General features: G+C 32.3%; 1 protein-coding gene across 1 annotated transcript; it reads left to right on the forward strand.

Moving 5' to 3' along the window:
* Nucleotides 1-388: 388 nt before the first annotated feature.
* Nucleotides 389-16,999, forward strand: LOC140438142 (uncharacterized). The gene is made up of 2 exons (XM_072527852.1): nucleotides 389-547; nucleotides 16,663-16,999. The coding sequence occupies exons 1-2, from the start codon at nucleotides 536-538 to the stop codon at nucleotides 16,885-16,887; spliced, it is 237 nt and encodes a 78-aa protein (XP_072383953.1). The 5' UTR covers nucleotides 389-535; the 3' UTR covers nucleotides 16,888-16,999.
* Nucleotides 17,000-22,495: the final 5,496 nt, after the last annotated feature.

A 22,495-nucleotide genomic window follows, 5' to 3' on the forward strand; every position in this document is an offset into this window, starting at 1 on the left:
TTGGAGTTCTCGGTTTTTTTCTTTCACTAGATTTATATATCTATAGCACTGCCATCATTTTCCATCTATAATACATTTTTGTATGATGTTTTTTAATACATTTAAAAAATATACTGAATAGAAAAAATGATAATTTTTCGGCTGGTTTGTCTTTGTACAAATTACCAATAAAATATTGTATTTATATTAGATTATTGTATATACATACACTGATTATTACATATTTACCAAGTACGCACACTTAAAACTCGTTTTTCTTCAGCCGTCTACAATTACCACATTTTTTTAAAAATAATCCCCGACCAGATTGACCGGAATGTAACTAAAGTGAATCGCAATGTATCTCGTACAGCATTGAACTTTATTTTTCTTTTCTTTCGACTTAACTTCATTTTTAAAATCAACTTTTTTATTAAGGTAATCAAGCAAGACAAAGAGACCTACGAGATATATAAAGGGTATTTTCGCAACGAACAGGCATCAGTTCTGAAGTTGTCCTCTTTGACAAGTCTTAACTAACGTTGCTACCGTCAACATGTTCAAATTGGTAAGTAATTATATTCAAATTAGAATTGTTTATCCATTTTCCAAAGTGACATTATAATTATTTTGAATTTATTTTCGTGAAAAATTTTACGTAATTTATCCATCTTTATCTATTTGTCTTTTTTGTTCCATGTTGATCCATTTTTTGTATATTTTCCTGATATCATCGTACCGTCTGGACATTGTTGACCGTCGTCTTCTTTTTTCTTCCTTCGGCTTCCTCTATGACGTTTTCTTAGCCCAACAATATTGTCTATCCTTGCTAAATGTCTAGCTAATTTCCATTTGTTTTTTATTATATATTATTGTACTGTCTTTCATTTTAATAATTCTACTAAACATCTTATGTATTGTTTATCTTTTGTTAATGTTTTGCTAAGATTTCTTGCTAAATGTCTTAGTAAATATATTTACCTATTACTTTATTGTTTATGTCTTCAAGCTTAATGCTAAGTGTTATGCCTTTACATTGTCTCGGATTTATTTATTTCAATTCTGTTAACATTAACTGTAATTGCTCCAAAGTATCTGATATTAATACTACATCGTCTGTACAATTTGGATAGTGAATTCTTACTCTGCTTATTGTGCTTATGTAGTAATAGTAACTTTAAATAGTTTTGGCAATATGATGTCACGTCTCATTCTTCTTTAAATTTTTATGCTATTGGTGCCTGTATGGAATCTCATTGTAGTTTTGCCATAAGCGTAGTTATTTTCTGTAAGTTTGGTGTATCTGTGTTTTTTCCTATGTTGTTGATAGTCGATTGTTGACCACACCTCTAGGAAGCCAAACTTTTTTGATTTAACACAAGTATCAAATAAACATAAATTTTTTTTGATGAATCAATTATTAAATTAATAAATTACTTATATATTACAAAATTTGTATCAAATGGAGTGGATTCTTGTTCAATCATGCTCCTTGCCTACTAAAGTGACTTAATTTTTTTCTTCGTTCATTCCTCTTTCGTTGCAACCATCAATTCTTTTTTTTTTCTGAGATCATCCTGTACGCTATTACACTATCTTTGTCTGGGTCGTTCTTTCCTTGTTTTCGTGATTGCACTCCGTTTAAGGATCATCTTTGGTATCTTCTTTCTTTCCATTCTGATAAGGTACCCTATCTATCTTATTATCCGTGACTTTATGAAGCGACTGATGTTTGGTTCGTTATATAGTTCCTCTAGCTCCCTTTTTGTTCATCGCACTCAACCTTCCACTGTGTATTTGCCTCCATATATAAATCTGAACATTTTTCTTTCCCATCTTTTAAATTTTTCCATATTTTCTTTTTTTATTGTCCATACTTCACTACCATACGCCACTGTGGGCCTTATTACTGTTTTATATATCCTCAACTTTGTTTTCTCAATACATACTTGGATTTGATCAGTTTCTCATTCAGTTCCCATTCTTCCTGACCTTTCTCTTCTATAATAATCCCCAGATAAAAAGGACCACTCTCTCAAAATTATATTCCCTTGATACATTAGATATAAAAGTAAACTGTCGCTCTCCTCTTTGCTGTGTATTTCCGAATATCATGTACCTTGACTTTTCCTAGTATCTTTAGGTAAAAATAATTTGCCTCATTTTCTAATCTTTTTATAACAGTTTATTTATAACATAATTCCATATATTGATGTTTATTATTAAAGATGGATCCGGTCGTTTTAACTCGCTTATTTCTGATTATTGTTTCCAATACCAAATTAAAAAGTAGCGTGGATAACAGATCTCCATGTCTAAGACCTCTATTCACTTCAAACTCATTCGATGAAAATACTCTTCATACTATATGATTTCGTGTGCTATTCAGAGTCATTTTTACTAACCTAACCAGTTTTGCGGGTATGCCCAAGGAGCTCAGTGCTTCACACATTTTATTCCTTTTTATCCTATCATAGGTTTGTTTAAAATCTATAATCAATGCAAAAAGGGTTACCTCATATTCATAGAGTCTCTCTCTTAGCATCCTCGCTAATATCTTGTAATAATAATATCTTTGTCTATATGGGGCATAATAAAGTTTGGTCTATTCTTTGGGCATATTTTCCTCTTCCCATATCCTCTTGATAAGGCTTTAAAACCTTTTTTGTAGTTCTTTCCCTCAATTATTTATCATTTCTGCAGCAATGTTTCTCCCGGTCTTTTGTTGTTGGCTTTAACAATTGTAATATTATTAAAGCTTAAAGAGCTCAAATGACATAACTGTTTCTTTATTGATTGTAATTATTTCTTTAGTTAAACACACCAAGATTTTGCAACTTTAATATCATCGCTTCTCGTATTCTTGTAAATATTTAAAATAAATGTTTTTCGCTCCCTTCCTCGTTTTTTCCTTGTCCAGTTCCCAATTTTTAATGGTATCCTTTCTGTTTCACTTTATGTGTTTGTATATTGTGTTTCATTTCTTACACAATCAAATAATGTTAAATCATAGCTTTTGACCCAGTACGTCAATACTCGCTAAATTATGTCCTGGTATCTCTTTTTGTTTTCTTTGGTAAGTTTCTTCACCAAAACATTGGATGTAGTGCTTTGATCATATCTCTACAAAGAGGATGTACAATGAAGAATTCCCTACCCATATTGTAAGGGAGACTTATTGTATTGTTCACTGTGTTTATATATTGGCTACTTATGTGTGCTTATTTCATTGGAGTCCTTAATTTCTCCAATCGAACAGAGTAAAATGTATTGCGCATATCTAAAAAACTAGCGTTAAGTTTCATTCATCTTGATATCAATGCAAGATATTATTGCTCGAAATGTACTTTGTCCTTTAATATCTGTGATTTCACTTTTTAACCGGACATTTAGGACTCTTTCGTAGAGTTTTTCAATAGGCAAGTGTTAATGATTACTTGATAATTGTGGTAGTTGGTGCTGTTTCGTTTTTATAGTCGCTTTTCTAATCATTTTCCCTTTAAAACTCATTAAATTTTACACAACAGTTTCTATGATCCTGGGATCTGGTTCTAGAGCTCTATTAATTGTTATTTGTTTTATTGCTAATACGCTATTATTCTTTATCGTTCTTACTGCATCTACCTCTGGTTTATCTATATCTAATTGCATTTACAAATAATCTCTTCATCTTTCTTTCACTATAATAATAAAATATTATTAATTAATTAATTAATTTTCATCATCATAATTAGGTCAACAATCATTTGTAGATCTTGGCCTGCTCGTAGAGAATGCGTCACTCTCGTCGATTCCTAGCAATTTCCCTCCATCTTATGACCCTTTGAATCTTAAGGTCCTCTTTAACATCATCAATCCATCTTCTAGTTCTTCTGTCCTTTGGATCTTACAATGTCAATCCTCTTCGTGTAACGATTATCTAACATCCTATCAATGTGTTCAGCCCATCTTAGTCTATGCACCTCAATAAATTTCACAATATCTGGATTTGTGTATAGCTGGTATAATTTAAAGTCCTATAATAATCCACTTTTATTAACAGCCTAAAAATCGTTTGAATTATAAACTATTGAAAGATACCAAGTAGTATTTCGCCATTTTGGGATAAAGTAAATGTTTCAGTTCCATATATTAAAACTAGTCTTGTAAATGTTTAATGTGCTTTACTGTGGAGTTCTGTTTACTATTGCTATGTGTCTTTCTTTTTCGTCGTTTATCGTGTTTTTTGTGTTAACTAGCGATCCAAGATATGTGCATTCTTTGACTTGCTCAAAGTTCTAGTTGTTGATTTGGATTCAATGTTGAACATTTTGAGCGTTTTTGTAACCAAAATATATTTGGTTTATTCCTCATTTACAGTTCCAAGTCCTAGTTCTCTTGTTGCGTTCATAAAGTTTATAAAACACTACACTACGTCTCTCATACTGCTGCCCACTATAACACATCCTAGCGCATCTTCCTGTCTTAGACCATTATTATTATTAAAGAACGTAAAGTTTTCTCCTTGAACTATAACTCACAATCATACGTTTTGCATTGTTAGTTTTTTCAATTTAACTAGGTGAGATCCCAAAGTCTATCATTGCACTATAGAGTGCGGTTCCACACTGCAGTGAATCTGCATTAGTAATGTCCAATAATATTCTTTGTAAAGAGTTTAAGTGTCTCAAAAAATACGTTGCCGAATATTTTATATGCAGATTCTAATAGAGTAATGGTTCTATAGTTCTTGCAATCAAGTTCATAACTCTCTTTATGTAGCGGACACATTATTCCCTTTAGCCACTTCTGCTTTATCAATTCATTCTGCCATATAAGTACTATCAGTTTATGAATTACTGCCATAAGATGGTCACCACCTTCCTTATTCATTTCAAAGCAGATTTCGTGTTGAGCCCTGAAGCTTTATTATTTTAAAATAGTCTGTATATTTCTCTATTATTATGGGAATTATTTTTTTTTCTTTTGTGATTTGAAGTCCTAGATCTTCTACTATTGAATTTATTTTCACACGTTTGCTTTCTCAAGCTTTATTAATTGTTTTTTCTCAAGAGATTCGTGTTTTCTCCTTTTTTTTTATTTAAATTGCTTTTTACGCTGCTTTATAAATTTTATCTTTTAATGTTTGTTACACTGCCCCTGCTGTTTATACCTTCATCTGGTGTTTATACTAAGCATTGTTTGTACAATACATGAGTGAGTCCACTGAATTAACTTTCTATGTTTTACCTATTCCTTTGTAGTTTTTCCTTGTGATTTTAATAGTACATGATCTGAATCATGCTCAGCCTAACTCCAAACTTTTATTTCTTTGTATATTTGGTAGTTTTAATGTTTTAATGAAGGTATTTGGTTTAATAACAACATTAGGATTCTCAGGTCATGTTGTTTGCCCAACTCTACCTATATTTAACTATAATCTTTGACTATATCCACTCCGTTATGGAGTAGAATATGGTTTTATCAGTTATACTTTTACATTATATAAAATAACAAATAATTTCTATATTAATGCTATAAAATTGTAATTCCAATTCTGAATATAAACCTTCAAATACAACTTAATCATAATATAATAATTTTCTGATGTTCGCATAAAAAATCTCTCTAGTACTAATATCCAATTAAAACTGTTTTCTCGCAGCTCCAAGAATTGCTAACCTTGGCTTGCTTTGTTCGAAAACTTTAAAAATATCTGTTGAAGGATTCCAATAAGTTTTTTAAGAATATTTGGCATGAAGCGACAAATACCACGTGCTCTCTTCAGATGAGCGACAAAGGAAAAATATGTAGGTGAAAATAAATAAAGATTTCCACGAAAATATATTGTGTTAGTTCAGCAGCTAAAATGTCGCATTGAATCAAAAGTTTTCTACTTATAATGCCACGGACATATCTGAATTGTACACAATATACTATAGAAAATACGTGAACTAAGAATAAATTAGAATAAATGTATAATTTGAGAGACAATTTTTGTCTTTTTTCAAATTGGCAATTTTAAATTTAGCATTCGATAGGTAATTTACTTATGCAATTATATATATATATATATATATATATATATATATATATATATATATATATATATATATATATATATATATATATGTATGAAAGTAAAAGATTGCATTTTATATTTCAATTCGAATTCCACCATTGTTTTTCACGTGTTTCGAGTTATTCAACTCCCCATCAGGGACACTTGTAGTCCCCCAACTTCTTCTTACTTCGTATATACATATATAAATATCATCATCATCAGTGGTGCTACAGCTCTAGTTGAGCCTTGACCTTCCCCAGTATATTTCGCCAGTCGTTTCTATTCATCGCCAACCGTTGCCAATTTGCCGCGCCGATTTTCCTTGCGTCCTCGTCCACACCGTCCATCCATCTCAGTCGTGGTCTGCCTCTACTCCTATTTCCCACTGGGACCGATAATAGAGTTAGTCTGGGACATATATAAATATATATAAATATAAAAACCATTCTACCATATAATGGTGTAAGACCTACTTTCAAATTTTTTCCATTCTTAGCGCTTTCGTGTCAACATCTTTGCTTTGGTCCATATTACTTCCTTTCTCTCCAATATCTTAACAATTACCTTATCCCAGGTCTACTTTTTTTAATTTTTTAATATTTTTGCTTCCAACACTGTTCTCACTGGTTTTGTATCTTTCATCCGTTGGAAATGACCTCACCAACTCAGCTGTCTCTGTTCTATAAACTCCAACGTGGATTGGATTTTTAGTTCGTTCCTTATATCTGTGTTCCTTATTCTATCCATTTTCGTAGCAACTCTTTAACTCTTCTTAAAAACTTCATCTCTATAGCCTGTATTTTTGCCGTTCCGTTGGTACCCATGATTCGCTTCCAAAAGTCAGAACAGGTCTACAACCTGCTTTGAAAACTTTAATTTTTGTATTCCGCGATAGTTCTTGTCGGCATATAAATTTTTGTTTATTTTATTTTTTGTATCATTCTTAGTAACTTGTTTTCCATTCCTTTCTCTTTTAGTACTTTTCATAGTTTTTGTCTTGGTACTTTATCGAACGCTTTTTCTAGGTCAATAAATATTACGTATATTTTATTGTTCCCCTGCAGCACTTTTTATGTTATCTGTTTTAAAGTGTGTTTTAAAGTGTATCAAATATATGATCCTGTATATTCCTACCACTTCTAAATCCACTTCGTTCTTCGTCTAATGTGTGTTCTATCATTATTCCTAATGGTTTGTTTATTATTTTTTTCCAAGAGTTTTATACATGTTAATAGCAACGTCAATCCATCCTCTATTCTTTCAACCATCCTCTATCCATCCTACCGTCTTTTTTGTATAGGGGTACTATTAGTGACACTTTCCAATCTTCCGAGATGACTTCATTTCTCCACATTTAATTCAATATTTTTAGTAATATTTGTTCTCCATTTTTTCCCATGTTTTTAATCATTTCTGTTGTTATTCTTTCCACTCCAGATGCTTTTCCATGCGTCAACGTTTTTATTGCCCTTTCTAGTTCTTCTCCATTTATTGAGTTTTCTGTGCTATCTTCAATATATTATTTTGTTATTCATGAATGTCGTCTTGGTTTATATCCGTTAATAATTCTTCAAAATGTTGTTTGCATCTTTTAACTATTTGTTTTGTTTTTATTATTAATTCTCCTTTTTTGTCTATAATGCTGTCTATTTTAAAATTTTGACGTTCGTATCTTCATAAGGATTATTCTTATACCAGAGTGATCGTCATTGTAAGGACTTAATAATTCTTAAACATTTGTTGGTAGACTTTGTTTCTTATCACCATTGGGAATCATATTACGATCTTTATAGATATGAGATAATAATCATTCTCTTACCCTTTATTCTTACTTGGTACCCGTTTTTTTTGTTTATTTCTAATTCTACATTAATTTCTTTGTCGGGTTATACCAATGCCTGTCTATTCGTTTCCAATAATTTTTTTCGATATTTCTTTCCTACTTCTTCCATATACTTGAAACTAAGCCATTATTTGTATTTGATGACTATCATGTTAACGTTGAACATATCTTAACCTTTTAAATATATGCTCTTTAATTTTGGTAATAATTAGCACCACTAGACCTTCTATAATGTATTATTACTTAATTTTAATCTTTTTTGTCACTCCAATTATCCATCTGAGCATTTTCATTTTCATTGCATGTATTCATTTTTCTCTCCGTTTTAGCTGACCAGCATACAGTGTACCTATATCATAGCTGGTCCTATAGTATTTTATATAATTTTCCTTTCAGGTGCAATTGAATACTTCTGTCACAAAACACATTACTCGCCTGCTTCCGTCTCATTTTTTCTGCTTTAACTTTACTGTGTGTCTCTTCATCTATTTTTCCCTTACTGATATAGTAATCTTGAAAACTATTACTTTTCAAAATTATGTCACCATCCAAAGGTATTGTCTTACTTGAAAATGAACGTTATAAATTTTTTGTTTTTATTCACCAAAATATTTTCCCCAAGAATTTATCTTCCCGTTACAGATGTTGCTCTAACTCCCTTTTAGTATTTCTGACTACCATCAAAACAAATGCATATATTAAGCTCCAACGAATACTAGTTTATAGTTTCTTTTTTATCAGATCCATTATTAATTAGAATACGAGTAAATATGGACAAAAGCGTTGATCCGTGATACAATCTTTTTTTTATGAAATTTATCAGTTTCTCCCACACTTTTAACACTTAGTTGTTCCTATATCTTACACAGTTATCACAGTCTTCACGAAATTATCGGGAAGTCCTTTTTTAATAAGTAAATATTACAAAACCTCCTGAGAGCTCTATTATATCATTTCCCAAGATCATCATCATCATCATTCTGGCTATACAATCCTACATGGGTTCTAGTCTCTTCAAGAATTTCTCTCAAGTTGTCCCTATCCATTTGTTCTTAGGTGTTCCTCTTCTTCTCTGACCAATGGGTCTATTAAGAAGCGTTTTTATAAAATCATTATTCCCAAGATCAATAAATATTAAATAAGAACTCACTTACCCTCTACCATATTTTCATGGCGTGATTAAATAGCTTTTGGTTCCTAGTTTTTTATATTGTTAAACATCTCCTCTGTTTTTTTACCAGCTACTACGATACTGCTTGTTTATTCGTTATGCATTTGTCTCAGTTCCATAATTATATTAAGAAAACTTTTTATCTCTCCTAGCTTCACCTACGTTCTCCCAGAAATATCGTCTGGTCCAACTGCTTATGTACCTTTCTTTATTTATTGAAGCACCCGATTTGCATTTATTTTGGAGATCATTGTTTCCGTTATTTCAACTGTTTCTTTTTAATCAAACAATCTATGAATTTTGTTTAGAAAGACGCCTGACTATAAGATTCAGCCGTATTATAATAAAGTGATATTTGCATTTCGTGAATGTTTTGAAATCAGTTAAACCGGACAATAATATTTTGATGCTGTGATGCCCACGTTTACACGTTATAAAGCTCATTATCAACAACCTACTTTTTAAGAATGGTGTATGTACAACTGGAAAGGAAAAATTGTATAAACCGGAATATCTCTCCTGCTTAGTCCCACACACGTGTTGAAAATGATTTTCCTAATTGGTTGGCGTAAACATTTTTTTTCAAATGCTAATTAGAGAAAATATATTTGGCATATATATATTATATAGTATATATATATATATATATATATATATATATATATATATATATATATATATATATATATATATATATATATATATATATATATATATATATATATTTACAACTGCCCCCGGCTGTCCGTCCCCAGTTTTCATTATTTTCTATTTAAGACACCAGCCCTTACCAATTGTATTGACATCATTACTTAATTAACTTCATCTTTTTAATTTCGGAGTCATCGACCTCTTTTCCTTCGTTTTGCAGGTATCCAGTCCGATATTTTCCAGACATCTATCCTTAGGAATAGCCAAATCAAGCGAATTATCTTCTTTCTTTATTTTTGGAAACATCCTGTCCGTTTAGGCATCCTGTCTTTTCTTCCCCAGTTTCCTTTATTTTCCATTTAAGGCAGCAAATTCTACCAATTTTTTTGCCATCATAACCTATGATGGCAACATATCCCATATGTCCGAGATATTCCAACTTTCTCCTTTTAATGGTATACATCACCTCTCTTTCTTTGCCCACTCTTCGTAATACGGTCTCGTTGGTTATCTTGTCTGTCCATGATATCCTTAGAATTCGCCTGTATAGCCACATCTCGAAGGCTTCAAGTTTTTTCTCCATTGCTTTAGTTAGTGTCCAGGATTCAACTCCGTAATACAATATTGAGAAGATATAACATCGTAGGAGCCTTACTTTTATCTCCAGATTAAGATTGTGGCTTTTAAAGAGTTTGGCCATGTTATTGAATGCACTCCTAGCCTTCTCTATTCTACATTTTATTTCCTGTGAGTGATCCGATTGTTCATTTACTGTTGTTCCAAGATAGTTATACTGTTTTACTCGGTCCACTGGTGTATTATTGATAAGTAGTTGAGCGTCTCTAACTTTATTTTTGCTGATGATCATAAATTTAGTTTTTGTTATATTTACTTGAAGTCCAAATCTTTCACTTACTTCATTTACTTTGTTTATCAGTTGCTGTAAACTGTTCAAACTGTCTGCAAAAATAACGGTGTCGTCTGCATAACGGATGTTGTTTAGGCGTTCTCCATTTAGAAGTATTCCATGTTCGCATTTTTCCAAGGCTTCACTAAATATTTCCTCTGAATATAGATTAAATAATATAGGTGAAAGTATACAACCTTGTCTAACGCCTCGTAGAATCTGGATCATTTCCGTTGGTTCACCTCCAAAATTCGTTCTTATTGTGGCTGATTGGTTCCAGTATAAATTTTGTATTATACGCCGATCTTTATCATCTATTTGGGCTTTTGTTAGAATATCCATCATTTTTTGGTCATGGAATGGCCAAACGAAATAAATTATCTTCTTTATTTTTTAAAACATCCTGTCTGTTTAGGCATCTTTTGAATAAGGTTTGGATCATTTCTAGTAATTTTACAAAGCCAAACCGTACTTATTTTCCTTGTACTACTCTTTTTACCTACTTTAAGCTTAAATTTATAGCACTTTTACTGTTTCTGCTAAATTAAAGACAGTAGGATCTCATATGGCCTCACTCCCGTTTTCATTTCGATTGTATTTCTGGTGCCTTCTTCTGCTATAGTATTTGCTCGAGATCCTTCACTACCATACTTGTTAATATGATTAGCTTTACTGGTATGTTCCTTTGTTTGTTCTATCTACTAAGAATTTATTTCACTCCATACAGACTTTTCTTATTTCTTTAAATTCATCCACATTTTTTTATTTTTATGGTACTTAAAATAAGGAAAATTTTAGCATAATTTTATTACAAATTGTATTCTTTGGAAATCCATATTCTATATAATTTTACTTTTATTTGTACCCATTTTTTAATTTTATAATAACCCATATATATATATATATATATATATATATATATATATATATATATATATATATATATATATATATATATATATTGCTTATATTCTGCAAAATTTTCTTTCAATACCTAAAAAAATTATACATTTTTTTTTGTTTTCCATATTAATTAATTGTTTATAAATATAAAACCCCTTTCAATTAAATTTCTTATAATAAAATTCACCTTTAACAAGGTATAATACTATTTATACTCTTGTATAATATTACCTAACCTAATTATTACGTTATAATGACAATTGCTATTTTGCAGCTCTTTTCTAAATTCCACAAAAACACATTAAAAGATATTCATCCTATTCATATTTGACGTCATGTCAATCTTTCGGAATTGCATTGTGGTCTATTACACAACACCCATAATGGGTGGAACTTTATACAATAGGCTCAAGTGTAGTTAATAAATCTCCGTACAATTTCTGATGAAAATGATACTGACACACTCTATCCATCGTTGCATAATCATGTAATAAATAATTGACGCAAATAACCCATCTCGTATTTGATGCTCAAAACTGAACGTATTCGCTACACGGGTTGTTCTTGAAAACTTTAAAATGGAGTACTGGCGTGTGGATGTTATGCAACAAAAAGCTGTTTATTATCTGATTTGGCCTTTATATGTCAGAAAATTATCTCTTTTAGATAAAACAATACTCTATATGTATGTTTTCTATTTGGCGTATTTATCTACCATATTCTTTCATCATTCTTATCAGTGCCGGATTTAGTTCATGGACCACCAGAGGCTAAGTCATACTATACCGCCACTCTCCAGTAGGTATAGATGCGTCTTAGGTTAACAATTCATTAAAACTATTTTAATATTATTAGATAATTTATTACAAATATACAAAAAAGCCACAAAGACGCACTTACAACTTATAATGTAAATTAACATAATTATTTACAAACAAATTTTCCTGGACTTCCTACTTGCAAACAGGTCGATGGTTTTATTAAAATCTAATTTTGTAAGCAGATCATTATTATTATTTAAAACAGCGAACGAATTTAATGTTTCTTCCGTCATCGTATTTCTCAAATAATTTTTGACCCGTTTTAAAGTGGAAAATGATCTTTCACCAGTTGCGTTAGTAACCATCAACAATAAGAAGATTCTTAGTGCTATTTCTACATTTGGGAAGGTTGCAATTATATTATTTTTATGCAAAAGCTCCATCACAAAAGTAGCACTGTGAGAGTTTTATACTCAACTTGGCCTAGTAGGGACATTATAAAATGTTAAATGTTAAATACACTCACTTACTAGATATATATTCAAGTCATTCGAATAAATATTCACTAATACCGACACTTTGTCTGAAATCACGTTATCCTCTAAAAGAGGTAGAAAAAATAAAAATGAAAAAGTGATAGCAAGATCATCATAAGCTTTTCCTCTAGATTTCAGATTATTTGCTAAATAATCAATTGTTTTATACAGCACTGGGGTTCTAATCTTATTTTGCGGCGTAAGGATCTCTTCTGTATCTGCTTCGTCAAACTGTAATTTTCTTTTACGACTTCTAATTTCTTTGCTGTATTCCGTTTGGTGTGATAAGAGCTGCCCCTTTTGTTCAAATAAATTACATTTATCACGAAGAGACTCGTAAAAATGTTGTTATGAGCTATAAAAAGACGAACATGCATGTAAGTCCATATTTGCGCTTTGTAAAGATTTACTCGCTAGGTCAGTTCTTTCCAGTACTTCGAACCAAAAGGCAAAATAAATACCAAATTCTAACGTAGCCATCTTTTCGTGTAAATTGTTTGCTTGACAGCAAACTGGCATCTTCTCGTCGTCGTTAAAGGATAACTCTAAAAGTGCTTGCTTTATATCTTGATAGCATAAATTAAGAGCTTTTAATGCATTAAATCGTCCTGACCATCGAGTCGCATTAACTCTTTTTGGAACAAATGTTGTATGGCCACAATTTTTCAATAGATCACTGAGTCGTTTCCATCTGTAAGTTGAAGCTGAGAAAAAAACATAAATTTCTTCAGCAACTAAAAAAAAGAAGTACTTTCCATAGTGCACTCTGCTGCTTCACACTTCTGGAATATTGCATTTTTTTATATTTTTTTTTGCAGAATTGCTATTACGATTTCTTCCGATCATGTTTCAAGCATTGTCTTCACACTCTTCTATATTCATTCAGTATTCAACTAGACATTGATCTTTTATTTTATTTAATTGTTTTAGTAAATTATTTATGTACTCTCTTCATCCTCTTCAGTTTATATTTTCGTCTAGTAACTAGAAAATACGAAAATACTGCCATTTAATATTTTATTATAATATTCTTTTCACCATTTACCATTTATCACTATATAGTGTGTAGCTAGATTTTCATCCCTATCCCTAAACAATATAATTGTTTGTTTGCTGTTCTTTTTCACAAATTCTTTCTAACTTCGACTCTTTGGGTGATTCTTCATCAAACGATCATTTCCTTTTTCAATTCTGTTCTCTCTTTTAAGAAATCTCTGCTGATTTTGTTGATGTTTCTATTTCTGACCAGAAACTACTTCTTTATGTGCCTTGTCCTTCAAGAACATCGGCGACGCATGGTCCTTACTTTGTTTGCAGCTGACCTAAATAGTGTCGTGGTGCTCTCTATACTGCCAAAAGAGGTCTTTGAGCAAGGTTCTTGACCAGACACTAGTGCTTTCAATTTCCTATAGCCTGTTATAACTTTGCTTCCACAAAATCCACAACATATTCCTTTTCCGTTTTTTAAAACGCCTCTTTATTGTTTTATCAATATGTTGTTAAAGATAGTTCAAACACTCCTGACCATGGAGCTGCGCGAAAGCGGAGTCAAATTCACGTAAAAGCAGAAAGGTTCTATTGTAAGTGGAATTATACAGTGCATAGTACAATGATTTCGCATGGAAGTGGGGACTAAACCAAATTTCGTCTACTGCGCCGTGGTCAAGAGTACTAGCTCTAACTCTTCTAGCTCTAAGTTTTTCCGCCCATTGCTTCATTGATATAGTCACAACTTCTTTGAGAAAGTCTTCTCTTTACGTTCTCGGGGGAAATCTACTCGAATATTCCAACGATTGACTAAACATTAAATTTTAGCTCTCTTTTGCCCTCGGGTACTCTTCAATCAATATTCTTGACTTGTCTGTCATCTTCCAATCTTTCTAGATGTCTGAGCCATTGTAGTATACGTTTGTTTACTACTTTTTGTTATTTTATGGTTAGCATACAATTCTTCCACTTCTACATTAGTTCGTTTTCTTCATCCTCCCTCTACTACTTTTCCACCAAACATTCTGCGAAGTATCTTTCTTTCCAACGCTTCCAATCTATTTTGTATGGTTTTGTTCATACTCCATGTTTCGGCAGCGTATAGCATTGTAGGTCTAATTATAGTTTTGTACACTCTTATTTTTGTATTACGAGATATATCTTAGACCTTAGTTATTTTGTTCATGGCCACAGTACATATGTTGCTCTTGGTCAGTCTCAGGTTCATTTCCGTTTCTTCCTTACATGTCATGATCAATAAGAGTACCTAAGTACATATATTCATCCACCTCCTCGAATTCTACAACTCATCCATCTTCCACATCTAATAAAAGGAGCCCCCGGGGGTTTTTTCTATGTACTTGAATTTATTAATATTAACTTTCAGTTCCATTTTACAGCTTTCCCGAATCAGTCTTTTTGCTATACTTGACAGTTCTTTTCGATTTCTTGCAATAAGAACCACATCATTAGCGTAAGCTAAGCATTGGCGCTCTTTGTATAAAAGAGTGCAGGACCTATTTATCCCAAAAACCCTTGAAATTTGTTCTAGAACTATATCAAAAGGCAAGGTAGACAACGGGTCTCCTTGGCAAACACCTTTTTTCATCATTTCGAATTCTTCTGAGACTGTACTGTTGCATTTCACATCACAAATGGGTTTTCTAAGTGTCATTTTTACCAATCTTACTATTTTTTCTGGCATTTGGAATCCTTTTAGTGTTTCTATTAATTTGTTTCTATCTATTGTATCGTAGGCGGCTTTGTAATCAATGAAAAGTACTTGTGCTGAAATGTTGTATTCATAGCAATTGATCAGTATTTGTTTTAGTATAAAAATTTGATCGGTTTTTTCTTTAATTGGTGTCTTTGTTCCGAAAGTTGTCAACCATTAAGGTTATGGGCATTTTTAAGATTGCTGTTCTAAACAGAATGGCTATTGGTTTTATTAAATCATTCGCGCAGATTTTCAAAATAGATCTGTTTTATTCTTCTACTTATATCTTCTTGCAATATAAATTGAAGCGATTGATATTTGTCTCCTCTCACTGTGTATCTTTGTTAGAGCAATTCCTCTTTTTAGTAAGTACAAGTTTCTTCTATTTTTTTTTTGTTTTTTTTTAACAACTCGGAATTGGTGATTCCCTGCAAAGATCTGTCAATAATCCAATGCTGTAGGACTACAAACAAAAGAATAATATGTAGTTTTTCGTTTTCACGAATGTACGGCTTTTCCATTCGGACATTTGTTCCATAAAAACTTTCGTATTGCCATTACTTCATTGGTAGCTTTACCACAACTTCTCCTGGGGCATCCTCTTTATTTATTCGACAAACATATGCTCTTCTTCTTATTGTGCTGTCTGCTAACGAAGGTCTACTGTCTATTTGCAATGTGAAATATCTGTTTAAGACTGAGGTTAGTTTAATTTCTGATATTCCTCAGCTAAGATTGTTTCTTTATTACCAAGAGTTTTTTCCCTCTGCTCTTCCTTCATAACATTCCACGAACCTCAATCTGACAGCCATACTTAACATACGCTCTAGTGTACTTTATTCCATCCACATATTTTGATCCATTTTCATTGCCTTTTATATTTGGTAGTCTCTAACTTGCTCAAGATTTTTTTTCTTACTTGTCATATTTTGTTACTTAATTAGAAATGGGTAAGAGACGCACAGAGTACAGACACACAATTGTTAGCACATTTAGAGTATGAGTCCTCTGATTTTAAAATACAAATAAATAACTAACTTATTAAAATCAGTTATATCTTATTAAAAATAAAATATATAAAACATTGCAGGAGACGAATAATATTATCTCATTGATAATTTTTAATTTTATACTGATACTAATCTTTTATTTTTTATTTTTTAGATTGCTTTCTTCGCCATCTTGGCCGCAGCCTTCGCAGTGCCAGCCCCCAACCCCAACCCCAAACCTGATCCACTAACTCTGTATTCAGCAGGCCTTCCCTTGGCATACAACTCATATCAACCATTATCGTACTCGAACTTGGGCTACAACTACCTCCCATATGCCTACAACTACAACTACTACAACGGATATGCACCATTGGCCTACAGGAACCTTTACTATTAGGAAGGAGAAGTCTAGTGAACATGGATCGTGACTGATAGGAATTAAGCAAATTATTTGATTTGGAATGATATTGTAAGAAATTTGATTTGGAAGTAATAAAATGACAAAAATATTTTCTTGTTACTTTTTAATTTAATAATAAATTATAATTCCCTAACTGTATAAAAATCTTATTATACTAAAATGAAACAATACTGCAATACTAACGGTTGGAGAATCGTTACCAGGCACCTCAAAAATGCTGTGAATAACAATACTTACAACTTAGAATAACAAATGGCGCATGAAAATTGATGAAAGTAAATCTGCCCATATTGATTTCATTTATTATAAAATAAATAATTACACAGTTAGGAGTTCGGTCCTGATAGGTATACTAATTAGTGCTAATTTGTCAGGTCCAAACAAAAACAGTTATTTAGATAGTAGTTATTGATCAAATTTTTTTTATTTTATCAATATAAGTGCATAAGAGTGCATTCTCTTCCATCCTGTAAGTATTCTTTAAAATTATATAAAACAGAGTCATTTCACAGGAATTTATTTTATTTATCATAAGTCAGCTTGATGTAAAAACTCTAAACAAGTTTATTCGTTATCTTTCTTCTTCTTAAGGTGCCTTCTCCATTACTGAAGGTTGGCGATAACTACAACAAATTGCTCTCTATCTTGAGCTGTTCTTAGTATCGAATGTGTGTCCATGCCTGTCCAATCTCTTACATTCTTCAACCAGGAGCATTTTCTTCTTCCTGGACCTCTTATTCCTTCAACTTTCCCTTCCCTTATAAGTCGTAGGAAGTTGTATTTTTCTCCTCTGTAAATATGTCCTAGATAACTCGTTTTTCTGTTGTTTACAATATTTAGGAGTTCTCTCTAAGTCCTCATTCTTCTCAGCACCTCGTTGTTGGTCACGTGCTCTGTCCAAGAAATCTTCAGCATCCTTCGAAAAACCCACATATCAAAGGCTTATATACGCCTCATACTTGTAATTCCGAGAGTCCATGTTTCCACTCCGTATAGCAGTATGGATAAATGGCAATATGGATAAATAAACGTTTTTACAAATTGGTATCGGATATCCAACGATAACGTAGAGTTTATTAGGAATTTTTTTATTCGTTGAAATGCGGAAAAAAACCTAATTCGTTTTACAAATTCCCATCTGTCAACAAAAGCACGTGAAAGCCAAACAGGGTCGTACTGAGGTATATTATATGATTTTTAAAAATATTTACTTTTGAAAATATTAGTGTAAGAATTTCTTGAAATTTAATCACTGTGAGCAAAATTTAATGTTCCATTGAAGGAAAATGTGCTAAAATAAAATATTCATTAACTGAGAGATACATAACAAAGTAAATATTCTGAATAAAAAAGCAACACGCTACAATTTGAAGTAATTACTATTCAAATGGGAATAAGCCACAATTAAAGGTTAAAGTACGTTTATTGAAGTTTCAATTTCCACTTCGGAAATCGTTCTCAAAATACAAACATTATATTATATCAATAATTTTGGTGGCTTCTGGGAGGCAGAAGTTAAGAGTGCATCACTTAAAACCAGTTTAACAAACGTTATTTTACTTTTTGAGAAATTCCCTACTATTCTCTCGCAGATAGAGACAATTTGAATTCTCGTTCTCTCTGCCCTCTAAGTGTCGATCCTAATGACCTTACTCCATTAACTCCAGCTCACTTTCTTATTGGAAGACCTATAGTAGCTATTCCTGATCAAGATGTGATCGACAATTATCTGAATAGACTGAATAGATACCAGCTTCTACAAGTGACCCAACATTTTTGGAACCGCTGGAAGATGGACTATATTACCTAGTTACAACGTCGCACCAAGTGGAAGTCCAACAAGGGAGAACTATTGGAAGATTCGCTAGTATTAATCAAAGACGAGCGTACTTTATAGACACGATGGCCACTAGGTAGAATTCTGAAACTACTCAAGGGTGCAGATGGAATATCCAGAGTGGCAACCATCAAAACTGCCACGGCAATTGTTAACAGGAGTTTCCAGAGCATTTGTCCTCTTCCTACCAGTGTTTGAAAGGCACCACTTTCAACAGGGGGAGGATGTTTGCGCCACAACCCTCTAAGTGTCGATCCTAATGACCTTACTCCATTAACTCCAACTCACTTTCTTATTGGAAGACCTATAGTAGCTATTCCTGATCAAGATGTGATCGACAATTATCTGAATAGACTGAATAGATATCAGCTTCTACAACAAGTGACCCATTATTTTTGGAACCGCTGGAAGATGGACTATATTACCGAGTTACAACGTCACACCAAGTGGAAGTCCAACAAGGGAGAACTATTGGAAAATTCGCTAGTATTAATCAAAGACGAGCGTACTTTACAGACAGGGTGGCCACTAGGTAGAATTCCGAAACTACTCAAGGGTGCAGATGGAATATGCAGAGTGGCAACCATCAAAACTGCCACGGCAATTGTTAACAGGAGTTTCCAGAGCATTTGTACTCTTCCTACCAGAGTTTGAAAGGCACCACTTTCAACAGGGGGAGGATTTTTGTGCCACAATTCATACTCAACGTGGTGCTCGTGTACTGTTTGCGTGGCGTGTGTGCGGGGCTGACAGCGCCAATGGAGCAAGTACCACAGAGTGACATTTCTTTCGGTTCCGGCTGGTGCGCAGAACAGACATAAGAACCAGACTTGTCAATACATACATATAAGCACTTTACACCTAGTAAACCATTTTTGTAAGGTTATTTTTACTTCTTATAATTAAATGCTAACAGTTTGAGTTTAAAGGTTGTTTATTATCCTACATTAAACAACTAGAACAGGTTAGAAACATGTAGAATAAATGGAAGCAAATTATCTATAACTGAAAACTAAGCTTAGGTATCAAAATTACAGTTATTAACTGCTACGTTTGGTCAGTCCTTTTGTATGAAGTTGAAGCATAGACATTAATATTAAATACCGTGAAACAATATCGAAAAAATGCTCAGAATATCATAGACACAAAACATTACGAATTAAACAGTATTAAACACCATAAATAGAGAGTTAGAACTTATAACAACGACTAAGAAAAGAAAGACCTCGTACCTAGGCCACACAATGAGAAATGACAAATGTAATCTGCTACAAATAATAATTGAAGTGAAGATAGAGGACTGAGGTGAAATAGGCAGAAGAGTCATGTCATGGAAAGTTTTTTCCATGTTTGCTTAACATTTCAGTGGCTTGCATGTTCTACGACGATATGATCAAGTACAAGCAAGACGCAAAACTATCAGTAAACAAATTTGAAATAAGTTTGTGGTAAAGAGTATACGAATTTAAAGAATGCCTACCTACCTAAATTTCCAAGAATTTCATCGGGAGCCAATTCACACTTTTTTCCGGCGTTATCTAACTGCCCCACGAACTATCTGGGCCCATTAATTCCAAGTACCTGCTGCCCCATCGCCGAGAAAGTTGGGGATTAAGTCTTTAATGACCGGAAATTCCAAATTTGATTATAGTTGAAAGTAAGAATATAAATATTTTTAGTTATTCACTTCGGTTGCAAATATTTCGGTATAGTTTTATCCGTTAGTGTTTAACTTATAAATGGCGAATTCAACGACTATGTTTAGTCAAAGGGGAGAACTGTTATTAATAATTAATGAATAAAGGCCCATGTCTCCAAAGATGGAAAAGTTAGATGGCGATGCATCAAAAAAAGTGTCAACAAAAAGGATACACAAAGAAAGATGATGAAAATTACGTTATTCTTAAAAAATGACCGGCAAATTTTTAGTAATTCTACAAAGAGGAAATATGTAAAAGATATATGTAAAAGACCTTTAAAGATTGTCCACAAGGAATTGAGGAAGGAAAATTTCAGCAATTTACCGCTGACGACGAAAGACATTTCTTGCGTTCGAAGAAATATCTATGCTACAAAACGAAAATCCACACCATCATTGTCGAAGTCACCGGAAGAAGTTCTACAACTTTTTATTATCTACGAAAAAATAATTCCGCAATTTTTAGATGTTTCACAAATCCTTACTTTTTGTGTAATGTAGATGGAACTTTTCAATGATGTTCTAAATATTTTTGTCAGATGTTTGTACATGGCTACAAAAACGGTTTTTATGTTCCTGTAGTATTTTGTTTGGGAACAAATAAATCACAGCAATCGTACAAAAGAACTTTTGATACATTAATAACAATATGTACAGATTTGAATTTAAATTTCAAATCAAAGCGAATAATTTCTGATTTTAAAATAGCAATTCAAAATGCTGCCAAGTTAGTGTGGCCCGACATTATTATTTTTTGTTGCAAATTTCATTTAACACAAAATTGGTACCGAAAAATTCAAAATTTAGGTTTGTCCTCGGAATATAATAATGAAACTGTTATTGGAAAATATTTAAAATTGTTTTTCGGCGTTCCTTATTTAGATCCAAATGATGTTGGTTACTTTTTTTCTGATGAAATTTTTAATTTTATGCCAGAAGATGACAGAGTTTTGCAATTTTGTGATTACCTAGTTGATAATTATTTAACGGAAGATTCAGCATTTCCACCTTACATGTGGGCTTCAAATTTATCATCTCTTATATTTACTACAGACATCTATGTTTTTATAAATCACATCTTGACATATTTATATTTACAGGCATAAACGGCAAAAAGAAAAGTTGATTTTATTGAAAATAGGCTAAATGAATATTACGTTAATCAAATATATATATATATATATATATATATATATATATATATATATATATATATATATATATATATATATTTAGGGATTCTACAGTATTCACTGCCTTCCCTCGCTCAAGCTGTCGTTTCCATCTCTCTCTGTTGTTCCATTCTCCATCGTTTAGTCCTCTCTTACTCATGGCGTCGTCTACTTCGTTCCTCCAGGATTTTCGGGGTCGTCCTCTTTTCCTCCTTCCTATGGGGCTCCATTCGGTTATTCTCTTTATCCATCTGCTGTTGCTAGTTCTTCTTAATCGTTAATTAAAACATTACTTAATTAGACTTTATTAAGTCAGTTTGCAATTATTATGCAGGTAACTTTTAAAATCTAAAATATAGTGTTCACTCTTACTTATTTTAATCACTAATCAGACATTAGAATTAAGTATTGTTATTGTTTAACTGTAGTTTTTGTTATTGTATATAAGTTAATGTAGATTTATAAATAAACTTTATTCGATTATATTGTTATAGTTTCATTATTTAATCATTTAAAATTTTCGCTCATGCGTTGGGAATTGTGTTCCTTTTTGAATACAATAAAGTAAAATAAAAACTATATATGTTTACAAAAATATTATCTAAGTATCTAGGTCGCGTGGGGAAGTTCGTAGTCGCTTTCAATCCTACTATAAAACTGAACCCATTAAAATCTAGGTAGCGTGGGGGAGTTCGTAGTCACCCCTTAGAGAGCTTATTACCTGCAAGCGGAAGACAATTCATCATCATCATCAGTACCTTGACAACCCTTTCTGGTCCCTGGCTGGTTCTAGGATTTTCCGCCATTCTGTTCTGTTCCTTGCTTTGTTTTTCTAGTTGGTAATCTTAAGTGTTTTCAGATCTTGTTCCATGTATC

The sequence above is a fragment of the Diabrotica undecimpunctata genome, chromosome 4 (assembly GCF_040954645.1).
Source record: "Diabrotica undecimpunctata isolate CICGRU chromosome 4, icDiaUnde3, whole genome shotgun sequence".
Lineage (NCBI taxonomy): Eukaryota > Metazoa > Arthropoda > Insecta > Coleoptera > Chrysomelidae > Diabrotica > Diabrotica undecimpunctata.